General features: G+C 45.1%; 1 protein-coding gene across 1 annotated transcript; it reads right to left on the reverse strand.

Annotated features, from left to right (window-relative positions):
• Positions 1-6,322: 6,322 nt before the first annotated feature.
• On the reverse strand, positions 6,323-10,144 carry LOC104383562 (protocadherin alpha-C1). Its single transcript, XM_009991786.2, has 2 exons — positions 7,730-10,144; positions 6,323-6,331 (listed from the first exon to the last, which is right to left on the reverse strand). The coding sequence occupies exons 1-2, from the start codon at positions 10,142-10,144 to the stop codon at positions 6,323-6,325; spliced, it is 2,424 nt and encodes an 807-aa protein (XP_009990088.2).
• Positions 10,145-14,019: the final 3,875 nt, after the last annotated feature.

A 14,019-nucleotide genomic window follows, 5' to 3' on the forward strand; every position in this document is an offset into this window, starting at 1 on the left:
CAAGCGCACTTTACATCTATCTATCTACAACATTTATCTCATGCTTGTAGCCCAGGAACTCGCCCAAGAGTACTCACCACCAGGAACTGCCCAAGAGTATCTTATCCACCAGGTAACCTACTAGAGGATATACTCTGCATCCCAGAAGTCTCATCTTTTCATCATCATCACACAGCTCTCTGAGGTAGGGCACACCCAGCACACTCCTCCATTAAGGACAACACAGAATCACAGACTGGTTGAGGTTGGAAGGGACCTCTGGAGCTCATTTTGTCCAACCTCACTGCTCAAGCAGGGCCAACTACAGCAGGTTGTCCAAGACCATGTCCAGGTGGCTTCTGAATATCTCCAAGGATGGAGACTTCACAACCTACCTGGGCAACCTGCGCCAGTGCTCAGCATGCTCATGGTAAAAAAAAACCCAACATATATATATAAAAAAAAAAAAAGTTTCCTTGTGCTTAGACAGAACCTCCTCTTTCTTCTCACTGCATACCACTGAAAAGAGCCTGGCTCAGTCTTCTTCACACTCTCCCTTCAGATATTTATATACATTAGTGAGATCCCACCCCAGTCTTCTCTGAGCCAAACAGTCCCAGCTCTCTCAGCCTTTCCTTGTATGAAAGGCGCTCCAGTCCCTTATCTTAAAGGCTCTTCGCTGGACTCTCTCCAGTAGCTCCATTTCTCTTTTGTACTGGGATTCTTGGAGTCTCACAAAGCCTGAAATTTGGCTTATATTGAAATGTCTTCATGTCTTAATACTCTAGGTCTGATCACAACCCTGTGAATTTAATAACACACAATGAAAACTGCGTTAACCACAAGGATATTGCCCCAATCTCCATATAAGTAGTGGTTAGAAGGCAGAGCCTAATAGCTATCTAATATACATTCCCAAGACATACAGAAAACAGCTATGTAGTTCAAAAGATGAAGAGCCCATTCAGCTATAAAATTCCCCTGCTCAGCTTCTGCACACTACAAAGAAACTGGAAAAGTATGAGGAACAGCACAGAACTTTTTCAGCCTCAGGCTTCAGGAATGAACATAATCAACTTTGATTTTGCAAACCAATAGTGCAAAGGTGTTTGACTTTGAGAAGGCAGCTTTTGCAGAACAAGACAGAAATTAAAAGCCACTAAATGAGGTGTCAAGGAGGAAAGACCCATCAGGCTGGGACAAGCCCAGGGAGAGATGGAAGAAATAACAGATCAAAATATAAAAATAATTGCTTTGGAGAAGAAAGAATCCAAAGAACAAAACCATGTTCATTTTCCTTAGAGAGTCTGCTCAAAGAGTACAAATCTTTTCTTTATTTCCTAATGCACCTTCTTTCTCTGGTATTTAATTTCCACTTGCCATATTTGTCCAATTTGCTGTTATTCACCAAAAGCCTCTGACAGCACCAAATCTTTGAGCTGTTGCCCTACTCTTTTGTTTGCCTTACAAATCTCAAGTGAATATCTTAATTCCCAAGTGCCTGCTTGCCTTCCTTTTCAGTTCTGGTGTTGCATTTTGTTGCCATTCTTTTGATTAACTGTGGCTTCCAAGTCCTCAGCAAGTCACTTCGCAGAATTCCTTCCGTTACATTGAAACAAGTTAACCCTATTCCCCAAAAATAAGAGCATGAGCATTGTCATATTGGGCCACACTAAAAGCCCAGCAGCCTCTCTCCAACAGGATACAGAGGATGCACAGGCCAATAGTACAAAAACATGGCATACGTGGACCAATCGCCCCCTTGAGACACCAACCCATCTGATGACAATAAATCTGTATTTTCCTCTATTTTCAGTATCTTGAGGGTAATGTTGACTATGTGACAAATTACTCTCAGGGAACAGAAAATGCTATCACCAAGCTAGAATTAAAATGATGAGAGTTCAGCATCTTCAAATCCCCACTACCGTATTTCTGTCACAGATTTCTAAAAGAACTGACGAATAAAAGGTGAGGATTGAGGATCATTTGGGTTGGGGTTTTTTGGCGGTTTTGGGGGGTTTTGGTTTTGGGTTTTGGTTTTTGGTTCTTTTAAGATAAACCTGTCAAGTCTGGAGTAGAATGATCAGATTGGAGAAAAGTAACTGCAATGGTAAAATCCAGCCTATGTGACCCCAAGCCCACCAGTCTGCTTATCTGGATAAAAATTTGAGGAAGGAACAAATGAGAAATGAAGGAATGCTGAAAAGGAAGGCAAATTCTCATAGATTTACCAGAGACAACTATTTACTAGCTTGGTCTCCAATTCTCTTGAATGAAAACACAAACTGAAATTCATCTCAAGTATTCTGATTTCAGTAAAACATTCAACATTGGAAAGTTTAACGACGGCAAAAGAAGTTGGGTTATTCTAACACCAATTGCAGAAGACAACAATATGGCATCATCCACTCCAGGAACAACTTGACATCAGTCACACAAACGGATGACATTTAATGACACAAAGTGCAGTCTCCCATAAGGTACTACTTACATCAACTAGTTTCAGTTATTTTAAAGTTGTGCATCTAGTCTTGGTGTCATGTCTAGACTATGTCTAAACTCTTATGTTTAAGATGAACAGGATGAGTTGCTCTCAGCAGGTGGCTATGACTTTTTAACACCTACAGTTCAAACATCAAGAATTTAGATGGATGAACCTAGGCAGAAGAACCATCATCTTGGGAACCAACCTTCCGCCATCCACCTCTTCCCCAAAGAAGTTTGGCAACAATAATTACATGACTGACTAATCAACATATCACAACTACAGAGAAGGTAACTGTCATCCCAAGATCTATCAAGTGATGTATTCCCTAAACTCTGGGCTGGGAATTATTCCTATCACTGTGTAGAAGGCCCCTTCTCTGAAATATTATATATCATTCTGGTCACATATTTGCAAGAAATATATATCCACAAAGGAAGAACAGATGGAGAGAAGGGATATTAGCATGATCTGGCAAATGCAGAGGTGACCGTAGAAAAAAGACTTATTTAGCTTAGTCAAACAAAGCCTGAGAAAAGACATGGTTGCTCTCTAAATGATGAAGAAAGCAAGTCGCAAAGGAGGAAAAGAACTACTTATACTAAAAGGACATTGCTGGCACAAGAAAAAATGTCTACAAATTCATAGCAAATAACTGTTGACAGGATGTCAGAAGTGGGCTTCAAAGCCTTAGAGGAATAACTTTCCGATAGGAATAATAGGCACAACCTCGTGAATTTTGCAATTAAAATGAGCATTTTTACAAATAAAATTTAAATATTTGAATTCGAAGATTTAAGATTAAATGGTGGCTGGTCCAGGAAAGAACTGGACTCAATCCAAAATGTGTTTTCTTGTTCTATGCTTTCATACAAGAATTACTACTCACATCTACCCTCCCTCAGCCCAGGCACACCATCCAATCTCATCCTTCCCTGCCCATCACTGCCTTTGCTTTACGTGTCTCCAAATACAGTCACATTACTCTCCACATCCCCTCGAGCCCTTTGTCTCATGCTACTCCTTCTGTCACTCTCCATTCCACTACCTCTAAAAATAATACTCCAAGGCAGACATCAGACATGCAAAGTTTCACCCCAGGCACAATGGCAGCCTTTCCTGGCCACAGTCTTCTGGTGAACATTGGAACTGCATCCTTCTTTGCAAAAGGTAACTGGAGTAGTTGAAAAGAGGGAAATCTACAGCACTCTCCTTTGCTGAATTTTCTTGGATCATCGCTCTTTCTAGGACTTTCTTGGCCTGACCCCAAGAGTTAACTTCTGTAGCCAAGAAACCTGCTTACAGAACGTAACTCTTACAATGTGGGCACGAAGCTGCTGCTTCTGGGCAGGTTCTTATCAGCACAGATAGAAGAAATTGGGAAGGTGCTTCACGCTTACCTTTGGCTATGTTACGGGGCGTCCGCCCATCAGAATGAGATGCAGGGAGGGCTTACTCACATGGTGGGTCTTTACTCCTGTGAGTAAGCCAAGAATGCTTAGCCTGAAGCAGTTCAGCCTAGACTGCACGCTGCTATCTCAATGTAAGTGCATCCATTTTCCTCACTGGAAACACACGCCACGCTGCACAAAATGATCCCACTACTATTACGGTTTAGCAAGAAAGAGTCTCCATCACTAGGTTTGTGTCTATTTTTGGACAGAATCTAAATATTGAATGGCAAAACACAGAGAGGTCATTCCACTCGGAATGTAGAAATATCTTAAGAGGCCTTTTGTGTAGCACAACGGGCAACACAAGCAAACAAAAGAACCATAACGACCCCTGGCCACTTTATGACCCCAGAAATACTCAGTGAACTGCCACTTACTTTAGTAATCCCACTAGTGGCTTTGTCTCCAATACAGCACAGCAGCGTAGCAGCGTAGAGTGCTTTTCACTTAGGTGTCATTTACACTACATCACAGAAAGACACAGCAAAAATACTGCAAGAGATACACATCGTTTACTATACTGCTGTTATAGCCATAGACAGTTCTATTTTTAGCTCTAACCTAAATAGAAGATGTAAAAGCACAAAAGGGTCTGCATACGTAAAAAAAAAAAAACACATTCAAGCCTATCGTTTAGTTCAGTAGCAAAAGATGACCAAGAATAAAGAAGAAAACCTATATTATTGAAAATATATCTACCTTCTGAAATTTCAATTAGCTTTTGGTGTATAGAGATATTTTTTCTATCTTCCACATACTAAAAACTTTAAGCTCCTCCCCCAATTAAAAAAAATAAAATAATCAGGCATATTTAAGTTCTGCGGAAATTGTAATTTTGTAGTCATCTCCAGTACCATGAATTATAAGTATGGAGTTGCTCCCAGTGTCTTTTAAATATTTGATGCTTTTTTTTTGCTACATTTATATTCTTAGGGAGCAATACAATGATCCTTCCTCAGAAGTTCAAAAGGTCACTTATGCTTATATTTTTAATTCCGAATGAGTCAGTCTGAAGCACTTAAAGACAAAATTTAGCCAACACTCAAACTTACGTTTTATTTTTTACTGAAATTTCTATTGCTAAACAAATGAAAAATTATAATCATCTCATTTTAATATAAAATGAGTAAAAATATTCCTCACTAATAAATTGAGTGCCATCTTTCTGCATAGAAATCATATCTAAGTTCACAGGGATTTGGACTAAGGAATAGTTTTCAAGAATGAGTGACACTTCTCTTTCCCACCTCACATGACTGGAAACTACTTTCCAAGCATCTCTTTATCATAATTATACTTTACTTTAAATCTTGGTGAATCTAAAGCATGTACAGAAATGAAAGTACAGAAACTGCTGCTTCTGTCCACTCCTGATCATTTGAATGCTATTTTAATAACTTGCACATTTTGCAAGAAATATGTGTATACGCAAGTATATATGTATGTATATATACACACAGTTGATTCTCCAGTATACTAGCCACTGGAATCATCAGTATCAAATTAATAATAACTGGTATATTTTTGTTTCTATGGGTAGGGAAGTTTTCCCAGTCTCTGCCTCTGCTCCCCTACTCAGCTCAATTAACTCAGCCTTTGGACCTTCCACATAGGTCACATCTACGGTTACCCATTTCTGCGTACTAGAAGCTAAGAAAATAAAATTGCCAAAGGCGATATCTGGGATTTCTTTTGCCCGCTGTTGAAAGCTCCCAAAAAGATGTCTCATATTTCGAGTTGAAAAATGCACCTGAACGACTGCAATACAGCGAGATGTAACGAGATACATTGTGGTCGTTCTCCTTACAGAGATCAGGGATACTTTTACATTTTTGTTATTGTTCAGGCCATCAACATGTTGGTAACCTGAGTTTCAAGATCTTGCTCAATAAGAACACAGAAATTAGTTGTGCCAGGGTTTTTTTTTACAGCACCTTTGTTATACAAGTTTTGCATTTATGAACTACTCTGCAGCCAAGCATATGCCCCCAGGACACAACCAGGGTTCTTGCAGACACCTTCTGAGTTAAGAGATTGCCAAAAAGGGTTTTAGCTCCCCATTACAAAGGTTCTAACTTAGCCTTTTTATCAGATCCTCAAAATAATCAATGGTATTTCCAAAGTACACGAATGCATTAGGCACAAATTCTTCTTTACGTATTGCCAACTGCTATTTCCCTGGACTTTACAATTTCTTACTGAAAGACACACACCAATGCTTCTGCTTTTGCAAAATTCATTCCACATCCCCGGCTTTGCATAGTGAGAGACCCCCTGACACGTACAACTGTCTGCTGCTACAGAGAACAGGACTTAAAACTGATTATGACTTTGATTAAATACTGGATAAACCATCATGAGGAAATCGAATAACAAATATTTGAGAAAAGATCTTTCCTTGTCAGTAGGACTGATGTGGAAAAGGCGTTCAGAAAAGAGTGAGAGGGGGAAAAAAACACCCACAACCCACAAACCTATTTCACTTTGCTGACAGATAAATAAGAGAAGGCATGATAAACTAACTGCATAGTTAAGAGCAAAGCAGGACTCTTTTCTAGAACAAGGGAAAACTTAGTAAAAAATTACTATTTGAGAGTTACAAAAGGAAGTGCTTTTTCAGATACTGTATAGCTGAACATGTATTTGATTATCCAAAGAAGTTGCTGAAGCTACCCTGACATCAAGGTTCAAAAAGAGGTTGGCCAACTCCATGTATTTAAAGGTACAACAGTGATTTCAGAACTGAAAATAAACATCAAGGTTACAGACTTAGGACAACCTCTAATAATTGTTAATTAGTATAAAAATAACTGCAGGAAGCGGATGACACCATGTCTGTCTAATTTGGGTTCTTACTTTTGCCTTAGAAACATCTGGAATAGCTCTTTCCACAGAGTACTGGCGTGGACAGAGCCAACAGTGGTTAGTTACCGTTATGCACACTAAGGAAATTTGATGGCCTGCAGAGAAACTGTCTCAAAACTTCACAAAAATATAAAGATGACTCACAGCACCTATTAAAATACAACCAGTGTTCTTTTGCGTATAAGAAAACCGAATCTTGGACAAGTGACGCAGCAACACCCAGCAGATCACACCTGCAGAGATATCCCACCTTGTAGCCCTACACTTTGATGAAAGTTAAGATATTTTCTCCTGCAAAGTCACCCACCACACTACTGAGAAGAAACCAGCTTGGTCAGAGGCTCAGAAAATAATTATTTAGATTCACAAAACGTATGGATTGCTTGGAAAGAGAGATCAGCACTACAAATTACATTTCCTAGAGGTGCTGGATGTTGAATCCCTGCTACCCCATCACAGGTTTATCTCGGGCATTGTAAATCAGCATCATAGTAAACTACTCACCCTCAATGAAAAAATATGAGGAATTGGGAGGGGATAAAAAAATAATTAAAAATAGAAGTCACAAGCTCCATACAGTGTAGATTAGAACCATTCATGGACTTCTATCATGCCTTTACTTCGCTATCTGAAGACAACAGCCCAGCTTGCAACGTATTTAGTTTTCACTTACATCATCTTTACCTTCAGTTACATCTGAAGGTCCTAAATGTTGGTGGGGAGAAAAAAATAAAATCTCCTTTGTCATCCCACGACCATGTTTAATTCAAAGAGATCTTGGCTTTAGGAAAGTTATAAAAGGAGCTGAATGTTCCTCCAGATGCCACGAAACGATGCCTGCTCTCCTGCAAATACCCTCAGTACCTTCTTCTGCACTAAGTGACCCAGCGCAGACACAAGGCCACGCACCTGGGAGAAAAAAGTGAAAGGAAGAAGTACTTACCACGAGGACAGCACTCAACCGATCACTTTGGACCTTCTGCACTTGGATGCAGGGTCCTGGCACTTGTAACCTTGAGCCGCTGGGAGCGTTCCCAGCATCACCGTTTGGGATGCTGCTGTTACCAGGCCCAAGACCTACAGATGCCCTGTACAAGTAGGTATGGGTCAGTTTACCCACACCAGTGACCTCCAGCATGTCCGGTGGGAGGTGAGAGCTGGGAAGCATGTGCACGCTATAGCAATACTTTTCATACTTGGCAGCTGGGCAGCAGCAGCTGCTGCAGCAGCAAGTCCGGCAGTGGCACAGCCGCACAATGGCAAGAAAGAGGAGGAACGCCGCAAAGATGCAGGAGACACAGGCAAGGGAAACGATCAAGTAGATGTTTGTAGCATTGAGCAGCGGTGGGGGTTCTCCACTGTCATCGAAGTCTGGCAGTACCTGGGGCAGGGTGTCAGCCAGGAGGATGCCCACAGTCACAGTAGAGGAGAGAGGTGGATCCCCATGGTCCTGCACCACCACCACCACCTTGTGCTTGAGGAAGTCAGTGGAGCGCATGGAGCGCGTGGTGCGCAGCTCCCCAGAGTGCGGTGCCAAGCGGAACAGGGTGGAGTCGGAGGAATAGGCAAGGTGATAGGAGAGCCAGGCGTTCTCCGCGTTGTCCTCATCATCCGCCACTACTTTAGTCACCAGGTAGTCCTCATCAGCCAGGCGAGGCACAACTTCCACAGCTACTGAGCCATTCTGGCTGGTGGGGTACAGGATGGCTGGGGCGTTGTCATTCTGGTCTGAGATGTAAACATTCACAGTTATGGCAGCACTCAAGGCTGGTGACCCATTGTCCTTGGCTTCCACTTGGAAATAGAAGCTCCTAAGCTGCTCAAAGTCAAAGGCACGTGTTGCGTAGATGCTCCCATTGGCCAGGCTCACAGACAAAAAGCTGGCCAGGGCACTACCTGCAACTGTGGAATTCCTGAGCATGTAAGAGACCCGTCCATTGTCCCCCATGTCAGGGTCAGATGCCGAGACCTGGTAGAGAAAAGCACCAAGTGGATTGTTCTCCTCCACAAACACATCAAATGTGTCAGCACTGAAGACCGGGGGGTTATCATTCACATCCGAAATCTGCACCGAAAGGGTCTTCTGAGTGGTGATGGGTGGAGAGCCCAAGTCTGTGGCAGTGATGGTGATGTTGTACCCACTGATGAGCTCTCTGTCCAGAAGCCCACTGGTGACCAGGCTGTAGTAGTTTTCAAGGGAAGGTTTTAACTGGAAGGGAAGGTTAGCAGGGATCTGGCAGGTTACTTTCCCATTCTCTCCAGGGTCCTTATCCGTAATACTCAGCAGAGCTATGACTGTGCCAGGAAGAGCATCCTCAGGAATGGGACTGGAAAGGGATGTGATTGTTATCTCTGGGCCATGATTGTTCACATCAGTGATTTCCACCAGCAGCTTTGCTGTGCTGGACATGCCAAACGCCCCGTTATCTTTTGCCTCGATAAGCATCTCGAGGAGAGGTCTCTGAACAGCTAAAACGCCATTGACTGTCACCTCCCCAGTGCGCGAGTGAATTAAGAACATTCGCTGTAGATCAGCAGAAGTAGTATTGCTAAATGAATACGTGACCTCTCCGTTTGGACCTTCATCCAAGTCCGTGGCATGCACTTGCACTACCAAAGTGCCAGTGGGGGAGTTTTCCAAGATACTCGCCCTGTAGACTGAGTGCTCAAATTCTGGTGCATTGTCATTGGTATCCAGCACAGTCACAACGACCGGGACATCACCGGACTTTGGAGGATCCCCACCATCTTTGGCTGTAAGGACAAGTCTGTGGGTGGCTTGCTGCTCCCTGTCTAAGGCTTTCTTCAGCACCAATTCAGGATATTTACTGCCATCCCCGCGTGTCTGCATCTCCAAATGGAAATGTTCATTGGGGCTCAGAGTATAATTCTGGACGCCGTTGGTACCTTCATCCAGATCTTGGGCGTTGGGGAGTGTAAACCGTGCCCCGGGTGACAGAAACTCAGGCACACTTATATGATATTCCCTTAAGGGAAAGCTGGGGGAATTGTCATTTATGTCCAAGACTTTAAATTCCATCCTATAAAGCTCTAGAGGGTTTTCTAACACAAGTTCGTAATTCAGGAGACACGCAGACTTTAATTCACAAAGCTGCTCTCTGTCTATGGGCTCGTTAACAGACACAGCCCCCGTGCTTGCGTTTATATTAAAATATTGCTTACTTGAACCGGTGATCATGCGAAATTTCCGAGCTGAAAGTGTAGCTGCATCTATTCCTAAATCCTTCGCTATGTTCCCAACAGACGCTCCGCGCTCCGTCTCCTCCGCGATGGAATACGCTACTTGCCCGTTCGCGGTGCAGCAAATAAGGCAGAAGACCATTAAAGAGACCCGCATTCTTCCTCCCCTGGCTCAGCTCCCCGCAGACAGGCTCAGCAGGAACATAATCCAGAATTTCCGCAAAACCCTCACCCCCCCCGCGAAGTTCCCAGCGCAAAGCGAACGGGCACCGGGGCGCGCCGGCGGCGAGGCAAGAAGTTCGCTGCAGGCGCGGGAGGCCCCCCGGCTCCAAGGCGGCTGCCCCCCACCCCTCCCCGCGCCGCCGGCTGCCGTGCGGGGAGAGGCGGCAGCTCCGCTGCGCTGCGCCCGCCGCCGCCGTTCGCTGTGACCGGCGCGCCGGGACCCCGCGCGGCTCTTACACGCGCGGCGGCGGCGGCGGCGGCGCCACCCAGAGGCCGCCGCGACTCCTGCGCCGCCCGGGGAGGGGGCTGCGCTCCCCCCGCCGCTGCCGCCCCGGCTGCTTCTCCTCCCCGCCCCCCCACCCCCTTCCCCCTTTTTTTTTTTTTTCTTTTTTTTAACACACCGCCCGAGATCCTGGGGGGGCTCCGGGCCCCCGAGTCCGCGGCATGGATGTGTTTCCGTGAAGGAGAGACGCAGGACAACCCCCCCCCCCGCCGCCCTGCCCGCCCTCCCTCCGCTCCTCGCGGGAGAGGCAGCGGGAGGCTGCGGAGCCGCGCGCTGTCAGAGAACCGCGGCGGAAGAGAAACGCGTATGAGAAGTGACAGGCATCGGCTAAACACGGGGCAGCGCAGTCCAGGCAGACTCCGGCTGAGCACAACGTTTCCCAGGGGGGGTTTAAGAGCACAATTAAAGGAGGCAGTCGACTCTACCACTGTTAAACGTGGGGGAAGAAAAAAAAAGGGGGGGGGGGGGAGGAGGAAAAAAAGAGGGGGGGAGAAAAAGGGGGGGCAAAGAGGGGGGGGAAAAGAGGGGGGAAAGAGGGGGGGGAAAAGAGGGGGGGAAAAAGAGGGGGGGAAAAGAGGGGGGGGAAAAGAGAGGGGGGGGAAAAAAGGGGGGGGGAAAAAGAGGGGGGGAAAGAGGGGGGGAAAAGAGGGGGGAAAAAGAGGGGGGGAAAAAGAGGGGGGGAAAAAGAGGGGGGGAAAAAAGGGGGGGAACAAAGAGGGGGGGAAAAAGAGGGGGGGAAAAGAGGGGGGAAAGAAAAAGGGGGGGGAAAAAAAGAGGGGGGGAAAAAGGGAGGGGAAAGAGGGGGGAAAAAGGGGGGGGAAAAAAGAGGGGGGGGAAAAAGGGGGGGAAAAAGAGGAAGAGGGGGAAAAAGAGGGGGGGAAAAGAGGGGGAAAAGAGGGGGGAAAAAAGAGGGGGGGGGGGGGAAAAGAGGGGGGGAAAAGGGGGGGGAAAAAAAGGGGGGGAAAGAGGGGGGAAAAAAGAGGGGGAAAAAAGAGGGGGAAAAAAAGGGGGGGGAAAAAAGAGGGGGAAAAAAGAGGGGGAAAAAGAGGGGAAAAAAGAGGGGGAAAAAAAGAGGGGGAAAGAGGGGGAAAAAAGAGGGGGAGAAAAAAGAGGGGGAAAAAGAGGGGGAAAAAAAGAGGGGGAAAAAAGAGGGGGAAAAAGAGGGGGAAAAAAGAGGGGGAAAAACAGAGGGGGAAAAAAGAGGGGGAAAAAGAGGGGGAAAAAGAGGGGGAAAAAGAGGGGAAAAAAGAGGGGGAAAAAAGAGGGGGAAACAGAGGGGGAAAAAGAGGGGGAAAAAAGAGGGGGAAAAAAGAGGGGGGAAAAAAGAGGGGGAAAAAAGAGGGGAAAAAACAAAAAGAAAAAAAAGAGGGAAAAAAGGAAGGTGGGGGAAAGGAAGAGAGGGGTGGGGAGGAAAAGAAAAGCCTCTTTCCTTTCCTCCTTCTGGAAAAGGTAAATTAACACGGATTATTGAGAGCAGGATCTCTCCTCTGACAGTCCCCAGTCAGATGCCGCGCCAGTCGCCCCCCAGACGAGCTCCCATCCAGACCCACCAAAGCAGGATGGGGATAGCTCGGGTGGACGAGGGAAAGCGGGACGGCCACAGCAGTGAATTACTTGTAACAAAGTAAATCTCGGCGCCAGAAAGGTCTTGCGTTTAGGACGTGCTGAGGAACTGCGGGGAGAGATGAGCTGCTACCACACAGAGGGAGAAGATCACAGCTGGAAAAAAAATCCCTCGAATTTCTGCACCAGGGCACAGTCAGCAACCACCCCTGAAGCAGGTGGGAGAGGGCAGAAAGCACTGCAAAATACCTTCCTGGAAAACCTTCCTGGACTGACCTTCAGCAACAATTTACACAGATGGGTCTCAAACCCTGACAACCCCTCCAGCCTCCTCCGGTTCCAGCTTCATCCTGTGAGAGCTTATTATCATGAGATCCTGATCGATCAAAAGCAAGAGACTATAAATGCATGACAAGGACAGATCTTAACCCGTCTTGCATCCATTGTGTTTCTTTCTGCAGCTGAGAATTTCAGGCTAGTGAAAAAGAACGTTTCAATTATACATAGCATCAGGGCCTTTCAAAATAAGAGAAAACTGGGAGCACAGCCAAAAGTTGTGCATTAATTTTAAAAATCGATACATCTGTTTGTATCCTCACAGCTCAGCAAAATCTCGCAGTGAGGTTCATATCCTGCCTGCACCAGAGCAAGTCTGGGTCAGCCCCAGTACAAACATCTGCAGATATTAGGATTTTTTTTAACTCCAAGTGGCCCTGGCAGTACCTGAACTTTGCATTTTACTTCTCCCATATTGACGCCACAACAGCTGTTAGAGCTGGGGAGGGGTCGATGGGACAGGGGACAGGATAGTGCTGAGTGCAGGAGCTGCGGAGCTGGTGTGCATCGAGCTTAATTCACACACTATGTAAATTCAGCCAACGGACTACTGCACACAGTATACAATGTAAATATTTATGGTATCCTATTTACTTCAGCTTTTGATTTGGTTCTTTGCTGTTGTTAGTTTTGGTTGTTTTTTTTGCTTGCTAACTGCAGAAATCTCCACTTCCCATTTAGTCACCATACATTGTCATTCAGAACACCCCTATCCACCCCAAATCAGCCCTAAACTCCTTTTCTGCCAAGATATGATGTCATCTACAATATATGAAAAAAGTTGGTGGTTTTATTGCTCTGTAGCGATGCAAAGTCATCATAAATACCTGGAACCAACACAATAACACCTATTAAAGTCACAGGAAAGACTGATAAACTTCCCTTAACATTGGCCCACAGCAAAAATAAATCCATCCACCCGGGAAGGTTTGGAAGGTGAGTGTTGAGGTCCCAGCTGCACACACAGACAGAACACACAGACTCTACTCACCCGTCTGTGACTGGGTTTGCAACAAAGAAACCCAAGAATTTCGGTGACAAGATCCTCCTGTTTGAACAGACAAACCCACTCAAAGGCAGATTTTCTTTAAATCTTAATATTGGAATAACAAGTTCTGGTTATGTGTGCCTGAAATACCAGCAGTGCAAGGAAAAAAACACTATTCATGAACAACAGTCAAAATCAGTGAAAGTAATTGTACATTAGCCTCTTTCCAAGATCTACTCACCTTTTCAGAAGGATCTGGCAGCCCACACCGATTTTTAGTTTAATTCCCTCATTTACTACTCATTTATCATCCAAAATAACTTCTTCAGCTTTCTGCTACATCTCTAATTTTCTAGCATTGCCTAACGTTTGTCTATAGGGCTCTACGCGAATCTGCCTTCAATTGTCTTTCTTTTTGATGTTTTTTTTTTTTTAACCTTACAGCCCTGCTTCAGTATTGCAGTATCCCTTGTCCTATTGCCCCTTTCAGTATTGCAGCATCCCTTGTCCTATTGTCCCTTTCCTTTCTCTGCTGCAGACAGTGACATTCCCAGCAGTCAAGTAGCTTCACTCACCAGAACACATGTGTTTCTGACAGCATCTCAACACCCAGCTCCTACCTCGTTGCCTTCCCAATCCA

This window comes from Tauraco erythrolophus, chromosome 16 (genome assembly GCF_009769465.1).
Source record: "Tauraco erythrolophus isolate bTauEry1 chromosome 16, bTauEry1.pri, whole genome shotgun sequence".
In the NCBI taxonomy this organism is placed as follows: Eukaryota; Metazoa; Chordata; class Aves; order Musophagiformes; family Musophagidae; genus Tauraco; species Tauraco erythrolophus.

Bases quoted from the DNA above. Each gene is read 5' to 3' on its own strand.
- LOC104383562 (XM_009991786.2), bottom strand. From the start codon at position 10,144: ATGCGGGTCTCTTTAATGGTCTTCTGCCTTATTTGCTGCACCGCGAAC.